Here is a 20,967-nt window from a genome sequence, read left to right as displayed (position 1 = left end):
GAGGACAGGACGCATCAAGATCTAATTTGACTGCTACACTTGCAAATTCGGTCAAGACATCCTGGAGACACCCAGCACAAGAACAGGGTAAGGCGTACAAAATGTTTATTGACTCCGCTCTGGAAACAGACAACATGACAGGTTTTTGGTTTGTGAGCTCACTTGGAGTTGAGAGTGGTGATTGCTTGCTGTCATTAAACCTCAGCTGTAGGAAAATTCTAGCATAAATAACGAAAATGAATCTTCATCTCATAAAGGTGAGAAAAAGTGGTTAGAAACACTACAGTTATTATTCCTGCAATAGCTCTGATGGCTAAAATGCCCATAAACATCAAAATTTTTATAGGTACAGTCTGTTTACTGCACAGATATCAAGTGTGTACCTCAATGGTAAAGGTGTAAACTGGCTAACCCAGCAACTAAGTACACTGGGTCTGTACTGACGCTCTCATTCCCAGTGCAAGAGCTTATATATTTAACTGATGACTGCGCTCCTCATCAGGGACATTAAAGACATGTAAAAGGCATTAAAATATATATATATATATGGCTAACCTTGTAAACTAAAAAACCAAACCCAAGCATAATTAATTACTTTGCCTGGATCAATAAATACTAGTCTCAAGTGCTAAGCATCCTAATAAGGACAGTAGCCATCAGTTAAATAAATCAACATGTTGCTACCGACTGATGTCCTATTTGCTAATGCATGTTAATTTAGGGACTTTATCCAACACATACATAGAGACTTTTTTTGTTTAATTCTCAGAAGATCTCCTTTGGATATTTATCTTCTATCATTCTCTTAGGAGGATGAAAATGAAATGACTTTTGAAATAAAATTTCTAAATTATAAGCCATCAAGAGCACAACTCTGGTCATAATTCAGGTCTTCACCCAGAAGGGAAATGCCATCAAGACTTAGATGAGTTTAGAAGGTCTCTTCCCCTGATGGCGGCTTAAACTGAAACTCGCCTTCTGCCTGGCCGCCCCTTGCCACACTAGAAGCCAAAGTGGCTCACATCTTTGAGATGTCATAAACACTAACAGGATGGTCAGGGGAGCCATTTCTTTTCCTAGAGCTGTTATCAGTGGGCTGATAGCAAATACAGAGAGGTGGACAGGGATTCAAGGTGTATAAAGAGCCTCACACCTGCAGGGAGCAGTATTAAGAACCAACACAGGCCGGGCGTGGTGGCTCACGCCTATAATCCTAGCACTCTGGGAGGCCGAGGCGGGAGGATTGCTCGAGGTCAGGAGTTCGAGACCAGCCTGAGCAAGAGTGAGACCCCGTCTCTACTAAAAATAGAAAGAAATTATCTGGACAACCAAAAATATATATAGAAAAAATTAGCCGGGCATGGTGGCGCATACCTGTAGTCCCAGCTACTCGGGAGGCTGAGGCAGAAGGATCACTTGAGCCCAGGAGTTTGAGGTTGCTGTGAGCTAGGCAGACGCCACGGCACCCTAGCCTGGGCAACAGAGCAAGACTCTGTCTCAAAAAAAAAAAAAAAAAAAAAAAAAAAAAAAAACCAGCACAGTGCCAGAGTCAGCTGTCCCCAAATGGCACTCTGAGACCTCACACGTTAGAAATTCCAGGCACTTCTGGGCACTTCTTTAATCACAGGGAATAAACATCCCTCCACAAGTTCCTGCCCACATCTCCCCCCGCTTTGAAGCATGGAAACATTCCATTTGCTACAATCCTCTGCCCATGAGGCAAACTGAAGTCTCCCCACTTCCATACAGCTTTTCCTAGAAACCATGACACTCACAAGCACAGCGCATTCTGGATTCAAATCCAGCTGCTTCCAGAGCTCTGTAGCATAGCAGCCCCGCCCGGCATGGGTCACTTTATCTGGACCATTTCCAGGTTCTTTTCCCAGGGGGTTTGCTTGGTTTTTTTTTTTTTTTTTTTTTTTTTTTTTTTTTTTTTTTTTTTTTTGTTTTGTTTTGTTTTGTTTTGTTTTTGTTTTTGTTTTTGTTTTTTGTTGTTGTTCAAAAACACACCCCATTAGAAATGAACAGTGCAAGATCCTACGTGCAAATATTTGCAAACTTTTTTTTTTTTTTTGAAACAATACACATGTTAAAAATTCAAGTCAAATCCAGGTACAGACTAGTTGGTTATCAGCCGGCCTCTCATACCCACAATAAGAAATCGATCCATTTCTGAAATGAGAGAGAGATGCGGGCAGCAGCTACTCCTCCGGAGGTTAGTTCCTTGAGCTTGGGGGAAAACTTGAGAGGCAGATGTGCCGCTCAGTGAAAGACAGGGCTGCTCCAGCCTTGCATCCTTCCGGGGCCAAAAGCCAAAGGCCTTCGTGTAGGCAGCACAGGATCTGGAGGCAGTGAAGGCAGACAGACCCTCCCTACCAGTGGGACAACTCTTTCCCAGTAATTCTGAAACTAGAATAAGGAAGCCACATTCCCAGAGCCATGCTTGGCAAGAGTGCAGTCTACTTTCACTCGACACAAAAGGAAAGGGGAAAGGGGCTACCTCCCTCCTAACTCTCTTCACGCAGAAGCCTCTGCATCACAGGGAGCCTACAGGGGAACCCCAAAGACCAACACATCCTCGGTGGTTTTTTGTGTGTTGTAACAACCTCTGGCTACAGTCATGCTAAGGGCATTGGCTGTATCATTGGGAGGACTTGGCAGTCCAACATCTGGGGGAAAAAGGCTCAGAGTTGAGGATCTGAGGCAGGCAGGCAAGGCTGCAAGTCAGAAAGTGACCATTAGGCAATTGGGTCTATGTGGCTGCAACGAGGGGGGTCACAGTCAACAAAATGAAGAGGTTTACCACAAGGGTCTCCCCCGAGGGCATTTCACCCAGGTTTGTACCCTAAGGCGGCATTGCCCTTAGGAAGAGCCCCTCGGTTGCCCACGGGGATGGAGCTGTCTGCATCCTGGTTGCACAGCAGGCGCTGGGAAGCCCTGGAGACCTCAACTCAGCTGAGGGAAGTGCAGTTCAGCTCTGAGCCCTCCTGGCTGCCACCCGCCCCCTCCTCCAGTTCGTCAGGGCTGTCGGTGATGTTGGGCTCGCTGGAGCACTGCCGGGGGTGCGGGGGGAAGCTGGGCGGCAGGAGCAGGCACTTGTCCTCGCTGCCTGCCTCCTCCCCCAGGCCTGAGTGCATCATGGTGGCCATGGCCAGCAGCTGGATGTCCGAGTGGGCGTTGGCCACCGTGTGCCGCCGCACGCTGCCGCACTTCTCCAGGTAGGCCTCCCCCTCCTGCTCCGTCAGTGGCGTCAGGGCCATCTCATTCAGCGGCCGGTTGGCCATGCTCATCGGCGAGGCATAGTTCAGCAGAGTCACCTTGGGCCGGACCCTGGAGTGCCGCCTGCCTGCAAGAGAAAAACCAGCAGAGGCTGTCACTGGGGAGGCGACAATGGTGGTCAGAAGCTCCCAATCAATTTGGGGGAAGAGCGAGGTAGTGGCTCAACCTTTAGGAACAGCTTTAGGCACAGCCCTGCTGAAACGCAAGGGAGGAACTTGGCGACGTCTAAAGGTTTCTCATGCAACTTTACCCATTCATGCCAGACACCACCCCTGACCAACCCTGCCCTGTTAGGTGGTCACTAAAAGCCTTTCTTTCATAGAGAAGGGTCAAGGGAATGGTTTCTCTTTCCCAGCTGCTGCCCAGGCTTCATTGGATTTGCCCTAAATTACCTTTCAACCAATCTCCTCTGAAGACCTGGGTGTTGGCTGGCCAGCTTCAAAGAAGCCCCTGGCTCCTTGCAAGAGTGGCCTCTGTGTTCCAACAGATGACGTGAAAGAGGCCTCAGAAGCTTAAATTCTGCAGAAGAGGTGACTGGGGAGTGGCCTCAGCTATCAAAGCCAAGGCAGCAGGACCATCCTGCAAATCACACTGAACCAGGACGACCAGTGCCCTCGTCTCCCACCAGGTCAAGGGTCTGGTACCTGTGCTGTCTGTTCAAGTCAACTCTCCCGGATTCAAATGGCCTCTAGCACCATCACAGCCAGGCTAGGTTCCACGGACCGCCCCAAGGAGGCAGATGCCAGGAGGGCTCGATGCAAGTTACGATAAAACTGCAGCTTTTGAGCTATCACCACAATGCAGAAACTGCTGAACCTTGACACACACCTTTTGAATCTTCCTAAAAACTGAACCTAAGTCACGATATAGTGATAGCTCCCACTTTACAGAGGAAAAAACGAGTATCAGAGAGGTAATAATTTATCCGAGGTCACACAGCTAAGAAGGCAGAAGCTGGGACTCAAACAAGGTCTGTCTCACTCCTTGCTCTTCCCAGATGCCCGTGCAAAGCAATCCCCTAGCTAGAGGAGGCGAGGTGCCCCAAGGGAAGGGCAAGCCAAGTGCAGGGGGTTCAAAGGCTGGAAAAAGCTTGCCTGTCTGGGGACAATCAGGAATCCTGCCAGGGAGGCTGTACATTGGCAATGGGCCTTCAGGGTGGCAGAGCTCCCGGAGGAGATGGGGGGTGACGGCGCTCCAAGCAATGGGAACAGCCTGAGCAAGCGGCTGAGACAGGGCCCATCAGGTCCCAGCCTGTCTGGAACACACAGCACACGAGACAGCGGGGATGTGCCCGAGTTGGCAGGACGAGCCGTGTCCTGGGAGCAAGGGTCCTTGAATGCCAGACAGAAGCATCTGTGATGTGTTAGGCCAGGGCAGAGCAGGGGAAGGCAGGTAACCCTGCAGGTCACGGGGCAGGATGGCACAATGCCTCTGGAGCCCCCTTGGCAGGAGTGTGGCAGGATGGGTTGGAGCCAGTGAGGCCAGAGTGAGGAAAGCCAGGGAGAAGGCTCGGGGATTACGTTCCATAACAAATATGGATCCTGTGTGAAAAAAACAAGCACTAGCATCAGAGTCGAGGTGAGAGGTGATCGGGACAGGAACTAGAGTTGTGATGATGCGGGCAAGACAACAGAGACTGACACAACAGAACCCAAGAACAGGAGACCACGGGAACAGGGTGGGAGCAGGAGGGATCGAGGTGGTGGCAGGCACTGAGCCGTGGTGGGACAACAGACTTGGGGAAGGGGCGAGGGCCACAGGCAGCAGCCTGTGTGACCAAGAGCTCGGCTCTGGCTGTGTCGCATCTGAGGAGCCTCCACAGCCAAATTGCGATATGCGATGCTGAAGCTGGGGAGAAAGTTTCTACATAAAGATAGGAATTTGATTATTTTCACATAATATTTAAGGACATTGGAAAATGCTCACAGTATAATATTTGGCGACAAAAGCAGAATATAAACAATAGTATTATATGCATTTTTTTCTTTTTGAACAAAACTGAGGCTCTCCTGGGTGTCGAGTTCATACACATATGTATAATAACTGGGAAGGCTGTGTAGCAAAATATTAATAGTAGCTGTTGCTGGGTAAAGGTATTGCCAATGATTTTTAAAATTTTCCTTTATTCTTTTGGGGAGATATTTCTCAAATTTGAGTCCATGTGCATGCATTTTTCTTATAATGACAAAAAGAAAACATTTTGGGATATGAAAATTACAGAGTCCCGAGGACCTTGGTGATGGCTGGAGCCGTCAGAGTGAACGTGACCCCTCTGACAATGAAGACAGGGTCAAGGACTAAATTGTTCTCCTGTATGAATCTGTGTGGGGTGGATAACATGAGAGAGGCCCCCTAAAAGGACAATAAAAGTACTAAGAGCTAACACGCAGGGTAGTGCCTAAGAGCGCCGGGAACTATTCTGAGCATCTTGTGTCTATGAACCAATTAAATCCTGTCAACACAATGAGGTAGAAGCTATTATTGCTATTTTCATTTTACAAAAGGGAAACTAAGGCACAGAGAGGTTAAAAGACTTGTCTGATGTCTCAAAGAAGAGGCTGGGCTGGGCCTGGAACACAAGCATCAGCCTCCGGAAGCCGAGTGTCGTAACGGTGAGCGCCGCCACTGCCTCTCCAGAAGGAAGGAAACCCTGGGCGGGTCGGAGAGGCAGGAGAAGAACCAGAACAGTAGGGTCACTGAGGTCTGGGGAGAAGATTCCCAAAGGAGGAAGCATATCTACCAACTCCCAATCCCCAGCCAGCCTAGAGCAGTGGCACCATGACAAGGTCCCAGAGAAGTACCCCCCATGCCACCTGTGCTCTCTCGAGGCAGCCCTGCTCTCTCCCACTGAGGCCCATCATCCCGTTGTGAGCTGGACGGACAACCTCAGCCAGGCAGGGGTGCGGGACGGTCCAGCTGCTGAAGGCAGCCTGGCCTGGGAGAGCGCCATTTTGAAGGCATGGCGATGCCCTTAACACAGCTGTGGAGGGCTGGGGAACAGGCGGGTCCTGTTCAAGGCCTTCTCTTCTCCTCTACCTCCCTTTGTGCCAGAGCACAGCTCTCTCCAGCCTTCCAATCACCCACACCTCGTCACCTGTCCCTGCCTTCCACAGTGCCCATGTCCTTGAGACCCTGAAGACCCAAAAGAAACACGCTCCCTCTGTCAGCAGGGCAGGGGGCAGTGGAGCTGGGTCTGAGAGCATCAATTCCCACCACACTTGGACAGGACGGGGCTGACCCACCTTCCAAGGGGAAAGCAAACTGTGCTGCCATAGACTGGCCTGGGGGACACGGCCCACACAGCTTTAGTTTATTCTCTGCTCTTCCCTGGGTCTGGAGGGCCCTGGACACACACGTCAGTCACTTCTAGAGCTCACGCTCCTGGATGGGGACCGCAGCGAGGCCTGCTCTGCAGCGTCCATCCGCAAAGCTCACGGCACTCCCATCACCAGACTGTTGTCTGTGTGTCTGTGTGTGTAAGTAATGACAAGAGAATGAAATTCTAATCCTTAGGACTAAACTCCAAGTCTACTGGCTCAGAACCCCAAGGGACCCATTTGGTGGTAACAATAACAATTTATCAAAACCAACTGATAATATGTAGAAATCAGAATTTATTGAATTGAAGGTTTGGAGTGTGTTCCCATCCATGGGGGCTCACTGTTCAGTCTCAATCTCCCCCCAAACAGGTAGGGCTGCTCTCATTATCCCCACTGCACAGATGAGAAAACACAGCTCAGCCCAATTCTCTTAGGTTCTAGATGGCAGAGCCCAAACTCTGCCCAGGACACGCTGCTGTGTCTCCAGGCACTACTGCTGCCCTTGGAAGCCACACTCTTTGAGCCAGCCCACCCTCTGAAGCCCAGCGGTAGCAAACACTGCCCCCCAGCAGGTACTAGACAAGAGGCTGGCAGTGGCCTGGAGAGGGGCCATTGGCCCTCCTCTTTGGAGACAGGAGACAAAACACCAAGGAGCAACCGAGAAGAAAGAATCCATACCAAGCGTTGACAGAGGTTCTTTCTGAAGCATGGACGCTTGTACCCTCCAAGTGTCTTATTTCTGTAATGCCTGCATTCTTATAATAACCCTGTATTACTTTTATAATCCCCCAAATCGATAACTATAAAATAGAGTTCAAAGCAGCAAGGACCCCATTAAAGAACTGTCCTTAAAGAAACTCCCTGGAAAACAATTCATTTCTCTTGCACTGCTGTTAAAAGCAAGCACTGTAGACTGTTGGGAAACTCACGCTGTGGCCTGAACCCTTCAACCAGCCCAGCAGGAGGCTAAACTAGACCTGTTCAGTGGACATTTTCTACGTGCAAATCTCTGCACAGAGGGTAGAGCCAGAGAGGCAGACAGTATCTAGATCATTTCTACTGTTGGCAAAGACTCAAATAATGTTTTATGGGCGTATGGGGGACTCCTGCTTGGGGAAGGAGTCTCAGGAAAGAAGCAGTATTAATGGTGGATTTTACAACATGGCTAAAACTTGGGCCAGGCAGATATGGCCAGAGTGGGCAGTCCAAAAAGAGGAAAGAGTCAGAACAAAGACTGGGCCCAGAGAGGACACAGGGTAAATTGAGGTAATAGGGACTCGATTTGCACGGCTGACACCTGCAGCACTGTTGGAGGAAATGAGAATTCGTGTGATGGTTTCCATGGGTCCCAACCCCACGGGAAGAGCCCAGGAAAGGTGTCTCCGATGGTCCTCAGAGGGGTCACCAGGCAGTGTCAGACAAGAGAGGCCACCTATGGCTGCCACTGAGCAGGGCTCACAGGCTGAGAGCCGGAACCAGAGCAAGGAGGCCAGCCCTGGGTAAGGGACCCTGACACCCCCTCCTTCAACACTTTTTAAGCTACTACCTGTACATGCAAAACGCTACACTAGCTGCTAAGAGGAAAGAAAAATAAATCTGCTGAGGCCTGTCACAAGGGGCTTGAGCCCAGCACACGTGTGCCTGGGTGGAGGGGTTCAGTCTAAGGAGCAACCATTTACTGAGCATCTACGATGTGCTAGGGACCATCCCCAACAAAGGAGTGCTCCACCGACACGCTTTCCTTCTGACCATTTGCAGAGGAACCTGAGGTTGAGATGTTGAAGAACTTACAGTCACAGTTAGTGATGAAACCAGGACTCGAGCCCGAGGCTGACAGCAAAGCACCTGCTCACGACCTGCACGCACGTAACCGTCAGAACAAGGTCGGTGTTAATGTGGCAACTGTCAGGGCAGAGGTACAGGAAGGACCATCCCGGAAATTTATAGGAGGAAGAAGAGAAGTCATTTCAGATGGGGAGTGACCTGCAGACTGAACTCAGACTGGCCATTCACTCACTCACTCACCCCCAGGACAGGTCTGTGCGAGGTCTTGGTATACAGAGGGTAACAACATGCTCCCTGCCCTCAGTGAGCTCACAGTCCGTGGGGGACACTGACAAATAATCAGGCCATGGCAACACAGCATGGCAAGCGCCAAGATGTGGTTTGGGATCCGGGGGGCGGGGGAGAGAGGGAGGCATACATAACCTCCCCCCGGAGCGATTCCACGGGGCCAAGGCCGCCTCTAGCTGGGTCCCTAACACAGCAGGTGGCAACTCTGCCTGGCCCTGCCCTGAGACAGGGCAGCTTCTTCCTCCTGCTGTCCCTGAACAGAAGGACAGGGCCTCTGTGCTTAGCCCTCTGCAGCTCAGAAAAGTTAAGCGACCTGCTCCAGGCCTCACAAGCTGAGCCCCAGCCCTCGTGGTTTCCGAGGCTCCGGCTCTTTCCACAGCTGCCTCCGCAGCTCTCTCCCTGCGATGACCCACGGGAGGGGACTACGGCTCTCCTTCTGCTTTCTGGGTGGAATGTTTTGGTTCCCAAGACTGGGTGTGGGCAGAGCCGAGACCACAGAGGCAGCAGGGCTGTGTTGAGTCCCCTGGGCAGGCAGCGCTTCCTTGCTAAGCTCCCGCCAGGCTCCAGAGCCAACCCTTAGACGAGTGCGTCAGCCGTGTCCCCACTGGGGTCAGTCCTACTGGGGCCCCCGGGAGGCCTTGAAACCCAGAGAACTACCCACCCTCTTGCTTGTTGTCCTCCTCTTCTTTCTCTTCTTTGCCCCAGAGAGGGCTGGGTCATGTCACCCAGGGAAGGGAATCTCATTAAGGGACTCATTACCCTGTAGGTACCCCTGGGACCTACAAACTGGTCCTTCCCTTGGAGGGGTGCCCGTTAGCAGGGAGGGCTGGGTCCTGCCACCTCAGCCAGCTCCTCCAGGCCACCTCCTCTTCCCTCTCCTGGCCTTTCACACGGGTGGGGCCGGGGAGCCTTTATTCCTTCCTCACCCTCCAGGAGCCCGGCTGAGCGCTGGCATTCATCCCTGCACCGAGCCAGCAGCGCAGCCCCTTTCAAACCCCCCGGAGAGAAGCAAAGCTGGCTAAGGCTGTCCTCAGGCCCTTTGTTGGGGACTCGGTTCCCAGGCCTTTGATCTGCCAGGCTCTCTGGTGGGGCCCCACCGGAGCGGCCACCATAAAGCAGCCATTGTGACCCCTGCACACCAAGCCCATTGTGGGCGCCGCTCTCCGGGCCGGCACCTGAAAGCCATGAATGCCTGGCTGTCACGCAGGCAGAGCAGTCACAGCCTCCCGAAGGGGACGGGCCCTCCCACTGGAGACACAGTGGAGGGGACTGCTGGGAGGTCGGGCTGCTGTGTGGAGAAGCCCAGCGTGTGCGCAGAGGGCCCGTCAGCAGTGGGGACAAAGCCTGCAGACTTTGGGAACTCGAAAGGTGGGACGGGGGCCGGCCTCTGATGAACCTGCCTGTTTCTCCTGCTGCCCTCCTCTTCACCCCCACCACCCCTGTACAAAAGAGGCCTCTTCGGAGGGGAGGGCGGGAGGGCAGACTGAGGCCAGCTCGTAGGCCCAGGGCGAGGCCTGGGGGCACCTGGGCACAGGGAGCAGCTCCCCTGAGTGAGCCGCTCTCCGGCTCTGCTCACCCACCCCACGGGTGACTGGAGACTGGGGCACGACAGGACCAGCCTCAGCAGGAACGAACGTGCCAACAGCCTGGTCAGTCACGCAGTGCGGGTGGTGGCCCTGAGAGCCCGGGTGGCCCTGGCTGCCCCTGGCCACTCCCGCCCCACTCAGGCCCCAGGGGTGAAGGGATTTCTCACGCCCGACTCGACTCCTTAGTTCTTACCTCAGCCAGTCGTGTCAACACCCCTGCCCCACAGGGAGGATAAATATGATCGTCCCATTTTACTGAGGGGCTGACTGAGGGGCTGACTGAGGCCCCAAGGGTCCTCTCTTTTTCTGGAAAGGGATGTCCTCAGTAAGGAAGGCACCACTGTGACCACTTTATTTTTTTTTTTGGTATCCAGAGGTTTGAGACAAAATGTCTAGCCTAGGATACTTCCTGGGCTAAGGAACTCCTCAGCTGTCCCTTAATAAAGTCTCCTCCTAAATGCTGACGGGCAGGTGGAGTGAAGGGAGAACGCGTGGGCCAGCTGAGAAAGGGCCGACAGCTTGGGCTTTGGGATCCTGGCTCCAACAGCCAGGTGACCTGAATCCTCACTTGCCTCCCCTGTAAAATGGGAACAGCAGTGTGGCCTGGCATCCAGCCCACCTGGCACAGTGCTCAGGGCATGGCCTGTGTCCAGTGGTTTCCCTCGCCCGACACAAGCAGCTTTGCAACTCTAATGTTCTTTCAGTTCCTCAAATGCTCTGCCCTCCTGCTCACCTCCTGCCCTCCAAATCCTCCCAAAGGTCCTCCTCTTGGCCTGGGTTAGACAGTCTTCCCTCCCTGTTTACTCAGGTACCTCGTATCTACCCCACCGGTCCCATCACAGACACCACTTCCTCCAGGGAGCCTTCTCTGATTTCCTCATCAAGGTGAAGTCTCCCACTGGGGGCTCTGTGGCCCCTATCCCTCTCCCTCTCAGAATATTTGCACACTGATGAGTCACTGACTCGTTGGTGACTTCCTCATTGGGCTGTGTGTACTGGAGGACAGGGACGAGTTGGTTTTGTTTGAGGATATATCCGTAGCACCTCACAAGGTGCCTGGGACACGGTCTTAGAACACATTTGGTGAAATAATAAAAAGATTAACAAAAAGAGGGTAAGGTCCTTCCCTCTGCCTCTACTGAGACAACTCTCCAGAGGCAGGGACTCTCCTCAGTGCAAGAATAAAAACCTCAGGTCTTTATAATTAGATTAAAGCGTGTGTTATTCTTATGTTAGCTGGAAAACGAAAGGTATCCTCTCTGACAGTGAGTCCTCACTGAACAAACTTCAAAATCCACTCTTGCTCCTGGTGTGGGAGACCAGAACATACTACCCCAAAATATGCCTCCCGGACGCGAGGACTGTTGAGCTGAAGGCAATGATGAAGCAGGTACAGGAGAACTCTGTCCTCCCTCTACTTGCTTAAAAGCAGCACCCAGATTTACAAAGACAAAGGTATCCTGCCCCCCTTCTGCCAGGGAGAACAGAGATTCACCCCTGAAGACAACTTTAGACCCTTATTGTCTGGAGATGGTACCAGAGGAGTCTACATTAACAAGCTTTACTAACTAACCTTTATCTGCCATTTATTTGTCTTCCCACAAGTTGCCACCCCTAGAGACTTAAACTCCTTTTCCTTTGTCTTATCACTTCTCTAAAAAGGTACCATTCTTTGTTAAAGATGCTATACAAACTGAAATCCAAAGCCACCTCTTTGACAACTACCCATTCCCTGGGTGTGTCCCAGGTATATGTGAAATATACATGTTAATAAACTCCTGTTTGTTTTTCTCTCATTAATCCATTAGAGGGGACTGTTCTAAGGGCTTATGACAGTTGAAGAAAAACTATTTTTCTCCCCATACAGTGGCATTAGGCCCCCAAATGGTGGCATTCCTGCCATGGCCCAGCTAACATGCTGACGTCCTGACATCTCCCTGGATCCCCCAACCCCGGCTCCCCAAACTGGGTGAGCTGAGCCAGCAGGAAGGTGGGCTCCAGCTCAGGGCTGGGGGGTGAGGGCAGGAGACTGTTTGCCTTCAGTGCCACTGCAACGCCGGCTTGTCCCGGCTCCTGGCTGGAGGGAGCGAGCCAAAGGAGGAGGGGAAGAACCGGCGGGCACTGGCACCCTGCGTTACACAGCAGCTGTGGTTAAGCTGGTGTCTCTAGGATCGTGGAATCTGCCGGCTGGCCCTGACTTTTTCTGCGGTAGAGAGGCCCAGAAAGGGGCAGGAACTTCGCTGGAGGCTGCTCCCTTCTTCGAGGTTCAGCTACAGCACCACTAACGTGAGCAGGGCAGGCAGTCGGTTCCCAGCTCAGTATCTGTTTCTGCCTCTGCACCTCTGCGGGTGCCGGAACCCCCTTGTCTTAGGGTACAGTTGCCTGCCATTATCTAACAAATATTTTTTGAGCGCCTACTACATGCCAGGCCCCATTCCTGGGGACAGAACAACGAACAAAAAATTCCTGCATTTTAAAGGCTTACATTTCAGACAGTGACTGTGTCTTTGGTTGCAAGCCTTCCCATACAGCTATTCTACCGAGACCGTGATCTCACCGAGAGCTATCTTATATCAGTACATTATATAGCTATTCCTACCCAGCCCGTCTACACCGTGGTCTCACCGAGAGAAGGGAGAGACCTGATTCAGCTCTAGATTGTCCAAGCACCCAGTACACAGCCTGATGCTCACGGATGCTCACTTTACAGCCACCAAAACAGGCCCCGACAGGATTCGTCCCCAAATCCAGGAGCCCCTTTCCTTGTCGTGCGATAGCACCTACAGAAATGGAGTGGGAACCAGCCGCTCACAGCACCTGCCACACACAAACAAGTTGCCTTCACATTCCGAGCTGCTTTCAAAGGGAAATGCATCACGAGTGGTTTTTCCGTTGAGGGCGTAACAAGGCAGTTTCTGGTATCAAATATAGAAAAAGTAATGTCCCAGGCACACGAATAAGATCAAAGCCACAGATCAAAGATGTGGATGAGACAAGCGCCACCACAGAGGCACCGTGTTGGCCCCCGGGGAGGAATCAGCACGGGGGGAGGAGGTTTCTGCAACCTGGGGAGGCCAGGAACGTGAGTGAGGGAAAAGCACAGGTGAGCACGTGACCCACAGAGGCGGCGAAGGCGCGGCGCGTAATCAGCGTCCCGTTAGACAGAGCCGGTGTCGTCCTCACCGGGGCTCCTGGCAACCCGGGAGCTGCGTCCCTTACCCAGCGTGTACGTGGGGCCTGAGAAGCCACGGTCCCCGCTGATGCCGAGGAAGGGAGAAACCACTTGCTTCACCAGCTCCTCCAGCTGCAAATAACCCTCGCTGGGGCCTGTGGGCTCGTGAACACTCTGGAAATGAAAAGCCAAGAGAGACAAAGGTCAGTGAAAGCTGCCACGGCCAGCAGGCACCCAGTCAGCGACGCCTGGCAGCCCTCGTCCTGCTACAAGGCAGTGTTGCCAGCGGGCAGCACCCCTGAGGCTCGAATAGAGGAAACTGAGGCCTGAAGCCCTAGTCACTTGTCACAGGTTTCTGCGATGAGATCTGGGCATGGTCAGCCCCCCGGCAGCCTCTCCCACCGGGCCCTGTCCGTGCGCATGGGTGCGCCCCTGCCGGCTCCAGGGTTGAGGGCAGCCTGGTCCCAGAGGCAACAATCCCACCCCCACTGTCACAGTGACCCGTTCACACACACAACACAGGCACTTGACGTGGAGCAGTGCACGGCGGTCTCCCAACAACCAAAAGAGGAAGGTGCTCTCACTATCCCCCTTCTACGGAGAAGGAAATAAAGACCCAGAAAGGTTAAGTAACACACCCAGGAAAACACAGCCCGTAAATGGCAGAAATCCCAGCCTGGAAACCACCCTACCTGGCCCCGAGCCCCTCTTACTGCCACTTGTTGCCAGGCTAGAAATGAAAGGGGTAAAGAATATGGACAAGCTCAGGACAACCAAAGAAAGGGAGAATTATTCTAGAACTAAGCACAGTTTTAGCACCAAGACGAAGAGCCAGTTTCAAAAGCTCAGCACAACAGGAGCCCTCAGAGCTAAGCCCTGAGTAAACACCAACTCAAACAAATGACCACAGTGGTCAAAAGCGAAAAGGAACCAGTAACCAACATCTTCTAGAAAACCAGCAGCCTCCTAGGGAATCCAGTGTCTTGATGGAAAGGACTTGAAGACATGTTCTCACGTTGAGGGGCTGCGAGGAAGCAGAGACCACCGGGCAGGAGACGGGGCCTGAGCGGGAAAGAGACAAGGCTCCGTGGGGCTGTGCTCAAAGAGGTTGTCCTGTCAGAGAGTTGGAGGTTGGGGCTGGGAAGGAGCCAGAAGAGAAGACAGGCAGGGAAAATACGTGGCTTCTCCCTCATGCCTCTCCCTGCTGTAATTCCTAATGCTGAAGGGGGAGAAAGGGCAGAAAAAGGAGCAGCAGTGAAAGGTCGGAAGAAAAGGGGTAATGAGCACGTGATTTGGAGCTGGCTGGTTTCCTTCCAGAAAAGCAGCTGCCAAGAACTTGGCCTGCACACAGCCCTCGAGGAAGGTGCTGCCCTCAGCGCTTGGTTGGCTATGGAATTTGCGTGGCCTATCGCAAAAGGAAAATGCAGGTCCCCTTGTTCAAAAATCATTATGAATTTCAAGAAGGTGATGGGAGAAGATTAAAGCAAGCGCAGGGTCTTCAGAGCACAGGCTGCACACCCCACCTGGCTGGATGGGGCCCCTCCGAACGTACCACTCTCAGGGTGATTTCGGGACCTGTCTGCTCCAGGTGGGAGGGACCAGATCGTCACTCTTCAGGCTGGGACAGCCTAAGGGCAGAGCACACGGCCCATGGTAGGAGAGTTTGAGCCCCTTGTGCATTCTGAGAAGGGTGGAATAGGTTCAGGGGTATTTTGGAAGAACAATGGAAAAGGGAGAAACGAAGGCTGGAGAAAGAACTCTTTTCTCAGGTAGTTTTGAAAAAAACCAGCCCCAGGGCTCATGGCACTGTGAAAAGTGGGGGCGTGGGGAGAGAACGTACAGTTCTAAGCACTGAGGCCCAAACTTCCGACAGCAGGAATAGCCCCGGGCAATGCCACCTGGTCGGCCATGCAGGTCCAGGGGCTACAGCCCCTGCGGCTCAGGAAGATGAACTTGGGCTGGAGAAAGACCCGAGGCCCTCCAGGTCACGCTCCAGGTCACGCTCCAGGTCACGCTCCCAGCCCCAGGCGCTACAGCTACTGGGGAGAACATTCCCAGGAGGCCTCAGGAACACGGTGCCACATGCCCCTGTCTTAGAAGCTGCCAGGCACTTCCCAGTACCTGGGAGACTGCGGGAGGGAGGCAGCTGCAGGGAGAGGCTGAGGGAAGGTGGAAAGAGTGAGAACTGCGGAATGGGGGACAGTCCAGCTCTCTCACAAATGAGATGTGACCCTGAGCCAGGTGGCCAACTTCCTCGTCCATCCCAGCTATGCAAGGGGCAAAACAGTGGAGTCTATGCCATTTTCCTTTCCTTGCCTGACCTTCTAGAAATTCACCATGACCATGGAGCTCCTCTGACTGTATTTTCCTCTGTCAGAGGGGAAGCCCCGCACAGCGGTCACCAACGTGGGCTTTTAGGAGTCAGTCCTCCTCAGGCTCTTACTGGCTGGCACCATCATTCACTGAATAATGTTTAATTAACACCTACTACGTGCCGGAGACTGTGCTGGGTGCTGGGGGCACAGGAGCATGGAGAAAACATAAGGATCCGCCTTGAAGCTGCCCCATGGAGAGATGGAGGCAGATTCTCCTGGGCAAACAGTCGAACCCTTCCTTGGGGGTTCAGGGATGACAACAGTTTTCTCATATGCTTGTCGGGTTGCCTGGCACAGAGCCAGAATGTCAGAATGTGCTAGATGTTTTTCATTACAGAGACAGGCCCCTCTGTTCCAGCATCAACACGTGAGAGCCTTCACCTGCTGGACTGGACCGATTCTCCTTCCAACAGAACCAAACCACCACCACCAAAAACACGAAGGGATCACTTCTCATCCCCAGAATATTATAAATGGAAACGGGAGGGTGGCAGCCCAGAGGGCTCATTTTCAAGACCACTTATTCAGGATCCAAGCTCTCATCCAGGCTTCTCAGACACAAGCTGCACACGCATTTTCTATCTCCTTCTCCTTTTCTTCCACAGAAATGCCTGACCTGGCATTCTCAGCCAGGCATGGTGGCTCACGCCTGTAATCCTAGCACTCTGGGAGGCCGAGGTGGGAGGATTGCTTGAGCTCAGGAGTTTGAGACCAGCCTGAGCAAGAGTGAGACCCCGTCTCTACTCAAAATAGAAAAGTTAGTCCGGTGTGGTGATGCGCACCCATAGTCCCAGCTGCTCGGGAGGCTGAGGCAGGAGAATCACTTAAGCCCAGGAATTTGAAGTTGCAGTGAGGTATGATGACACCACTGCACTCTACCCAGGGTGACAGAGTGAGACTGTGTCTCAGAAAAAAAGAAAAAAAAAAAGAAAGAAATCCCCTACCCTGGGGAGGGCCAGAGCTAATGCTGCAGCATGTGAGCTATTAATAGTTAGAGGTACAAGGCAGAGCAGTTCCCTTGTGGGGGTGCCCTGAGCCCACAGCCCTGTCCTTTGAGACCTGTGTCCTGTGTGCCCCTACCCATAGGAATGGGCTCACCAAGTCCCTGTTTATACTGCTTGATCCTACTCAAGGTCACAGCTTGGGCAAAGGAGTCACCTAGCCCAAGCTGGACCAATCAAACTCTCGTCTCTGGGGAGGAAGCAGAGAGTGCACAGTTCCAAATCTTACTACCGTTTAGGCAGGCACGTGAACCTCCTGGGTTTCAGTTTCCTCATCTGTAAAATGGGAATAACAATGCCTGCTTCATAAGGTGGTTGTTTGGATTATTTGATTAAGAAAACAACACACTTAAAATCCTTGGCTCGTGCACACAGCCAGGGACAAGTAAGTGTTAGCCCATCTTCCTAATGTTGATTTAGAATTGGGATTAAGAGACACTAGGCAGACACTGGGTCGTCTCGCACTGGAAACACATGAGCCGTGGGTTGGCACACTGGGTCAGGAGCAAGACAAACACAGAACACCAAGTCCAGGAGGGACGGGGAGAGGCCAGGACAGGCAGCATCAGAGAGAGACAAGGCAGACCAGATACAAGCAGAGACCAGGAAGCGGAGAAAAGCTGGTGGCTTCATGGCCTGACATGGCCTCGTTCCTGACTATAATCCCCCATGAAGTCCATCTACCCCGGGAACCTTCTGGTGAGTTCCTGGTCTGGCTTGAGCTAGGCCAAAGAGGGTTCTTCAGTGTAACTTGCAACTGTGGCTCCCTGACATCACTGGAGAGGGGAGAAGGGTATCCACTTCCTGAATGAAGGACCACGGTTCTTTCACCGCCCAGTGCAATCCCAGCGCTGAGCACAGCGCCTGCCAGGCGCTCAGCGAGAGCACATCACATGGACGAAGGAACATGGACAAACTCAAGCATACTAAACCAAGCTAGGATGCTCTGGAGTTTAATTCCTTCCCCCTTATCCCAGATCAGCAGCCTCTTCCCCCTCTCCTTCCCTCCCTCGGCCTCGGGGCACGTCCCAGCAGGGCCTCACCTGCAGGATGAGCAACATCTGGACGATGGAGGAGGGCGGCTTGGGCTGGGCCAGCAGCAGCAAGTCGCCCAGCTTCACCCTCAGCAGGACCAGGTCCCGGAAGCCCAGCAGGGAGATCTGGCGGATGGTCAGCTCCTGGCCCTGGACAGCAGAGAGGAAGGGGGCCGGGAGGTGAGACATTGCTGGATCCACCACCAACCACATGAGGTTCAGGACAGCACGTGTTTACAGAACGCCCAGATGGGACAGGATGAGCCAGGAGGAGGCGTCTGCACGGCCCAGTGGGTCTGTCAAAGAGTTGAAGAGCCAGCCCCTACCCTCTGGAATTCAAGCCTCTTCCAAGACAAGGTGTAACTCAACCTGCCTGAATGACCCAAAGACTATACAAGACACATATGCAATAGCGGCCCTGCTGTCATAAATGCTGAGCCGGCAGGAGGAGGAGGATGGAGAGAAACAAGAGAAAAGATCACTACCACCGCCCCACATCCAAGGCCGTTTCCTCAACCTCATCTGTAAGATGTCTGAGCACCCATCACCAGCCAGGCAAAGGAAGAAAACATCAGACCTGTGAGGTTGTTATATACATGCCAGGAACTCAGGAAGAAAAATAATCAGGGAAGTAGAAGGAAAGGGACGTGTTCAATTGAGAGGGTGTGGGGGGTCAGAGGGTGAAAATCACAGCTAATCCTAAGAGCTGACGTTATTAAAACTCCATATGCTGCGTGAGATTCTAAATACGTTAAATGTAGACAACACACATGACCCCCACAACCACCCTTTGAGATAGGTTCCATACTAAAACCCACTTCACGGATGAAACACCCTGACGCCCAGAGAGCGACTGTAGTTCATCCAAGGGAGAGCCGCGCTCCACCTGAGCTATTGGATTTCAGAGCTCCTGAAGCTTCCCAAGACCAAAAGGGGAAGGCAGGCCCGCTTCCCAGACTCCCCTTCGCACACATGCACTGTACACAAGCTCAGCTGCTCTTGGGACAGCCAAAGACATCATTAGGGTGTCTACCCTCCCAAACAGGACGTGGCTTCCCATCCTCCCAGTCCACCAAGGTTTAAACTTCCTTGAGGAAGTTTTACATTTCCTATACCTCCCTAGCGTTGCACAGAAACACGGGCAAGGGTGGATTTGCTACGTCCATATCTCCCCACCCTCCACTCCCAACAGACACGCACAACCACCATCCGTGCCTTTCTCTAGCCTAAAAATAATTATAAAGGGAGCTAATATCATGTTGGGTGCTTTAAATAGGCTATCTTAATTATAGGGTACTGTGACGTGGTTTTATTCTTTTGCTACCTCTGAGAAGCTGGGCAGGTGGTGTCACTCTGATGCACGGGCCAGGCCCAGGGCCCTGGGTACTGTACGATGCCGGGAGCTGATAGGACATATCCAGTTTTGTTCACAGCCTTCCAGTGAAGTGAACAATAGAACTGTTTGATTTAAGCTATAAAAGATGGGGAAAGAGAAGGAGGAAGACTGGGGCACACAGCCTTCTAGAAACCACTCCTAAGCCAATTCTGGTGCAAAGGGAAGACTGAGAGGTGAGAAGAGACAATTCCAGGACCTCCTGCTCCATCTACTGCCAAGTTGATTCACAGAACTGATTTTCCAGGAGTTCCCTTCTCCTCATTCCCCAGCACTGCACACCAGAGAGACAATTTTTATTTATTTGCCTTTTCCTTTTTGGTTTCGATTTTAAATCATAAAGCAACAGATATTTATAGGCAAAGATTAAAACAGTTCAGTAAACAGAAGTCGTCTTCTAATCTCTTATTCTCACTCCACACAGGTAACCACTCTTAAAGGTTTTTATTTATATTCTGAATTTTTCCAGAAAGTTCCTCCATCTATAAAAATCACACATATAACCTGTAAACACACATAGATTATTATACCGTTCCTACTGTTCTGCAACTTGCTTTTGTTTAACTTTGTGTATTTTGGACATCTTACCATACCAGCACATACTAACCTACCTCATTCTTCTTTGGCTGCATAATATTCCACTGCATGAACATTCTATTTCACCAACCATCTCCTAACTAAGATGCCTTCATTTTTTTTTTTTTTTTTGCCTACAAACAATGCTATTATAATAAACACATTCATCCATGTCTCTTCGGGTACTTTTTGTTAGCATATCCAGAGGATATTCCCTTAAAGGAAAATTGCTTGATTAAAATAAGCTTTTAAAAAGTCTTAGATACTGCCACACTGCCCTCCAAAAAGACCGCATCAATCTGCACTCCCAGCAACAGCGTATGAGACAGCCTACGATCTCACACCAACTGGGGGGATGATATTTTAGGTGGAATGACAGGAAAATACAGGTCACAGCCTCACTTAGGCAATGCCAGCTTCCCCACATCTCCTTGGCACAGTGCCAGGCACAGGGTGGCCACTCAACATCACCCATTCCAGACCCATCTGCTTAGCCCATGAAATGTGAAAAACAGATCCAAATAAATGGGTCATCAGCTGTACAGAGAAAAATAATAATGATGATATTGATGATGACAGCAGCAATTCTTAAGCCCTTACCATACATCGTAGGCTAAACTAAGTGCTTTTTGTATATTATCTCACTCTTTCTTAACACCGCTGCGAAGTAGATATTATGATTTTATAGAAGAAAACCGAGGCTCTGAGAGGTGAGGTTATCTTGCCAAGATTATCAAGACGGTAAGTGGCGGAGTGAGGACGTGAACCCAGGCCAGGCATGAGCTAACTCTGCAGCCCACGTGCTGAACTGCTCTGCTCTTTGGTGCAGCTGTCCCAGCCCTGCACCCCCACTTCTTTCCCAGATTATTCTGTTACCGTTACCTCTTCGCTGAAATACCTACAGTCATTTGGGAATAGGCTAGGCATGGGCAGATACAGCATTTACCTGGAGAAGATGAAAGATTTTTGCCTTTGGGGCTTCCCAGCCCATGGTTAGATATTACACACTCAGGAGAAAAAGCCTGGGTTCATAAGTGACCAGAGGGGCATGCTGAACCTGTACCTGGTGCCTCCTTGTTGAAAGGCAAGCTGAACCGGGCCCAGACAGCAATGTGGTACACCACTTAGGTTAGAATTAGCTCTAGTATCTCATGTCAT

General features: G+C 51.8%; 1 protein-coding gene across 7 annotated transcripts in view; it reads right to left on the bottom strand.

Moving 5' to 3' along the window:
* Positions 1-1,958: 1,958 nt before the first annotated feature.
* The window catches only part of PRR5L (proline rich 5 like), a 73,923-nt gene continuing 54,914 nt past the window's right edge, over positions 1,959-20,967 (bottom strand). For all 7 annotated transcript variants that reach the window (XM_045557821.1, XM_045557825.1, XM_045557824.1 and 4 more), the window contains 3 exons: positions 17,850-17,990; positions 13,478-13,604; positions 1,959-3,346 (listed from right to left, as the gene is read on the bottom strand). In XM_045557821.1, coding sequence (XP_045413777.1) covers positions 2,952-3,346; positions 13,478-13,604; positions 17,850-17,990 — 663 coding nt within the window. In that variant the 3' untranslated portion in view covers positions 1,959-2,951. The remainder of the gene's footprint in view (positions 3,347-13,477; positions 13,605-17,849; positions 17,991-20,967) is intronic.

Source organism: Lemur catta, chromosome 7, assembly GCF_020740605.2.
Source record: "Lemur catta isolate mLemCat1 chromosome 7, mLemCat1.pri, whole genome shotgun sequence".
Lineage (NCBI taxonomy): Eukaryota > Metazoa > Chordata > Mammalia > Primates > Lemuridae > Lemur > Lemur catta.
This window is presented reverse-complemented; position numbering and strand designations above follow the sequence as displayed.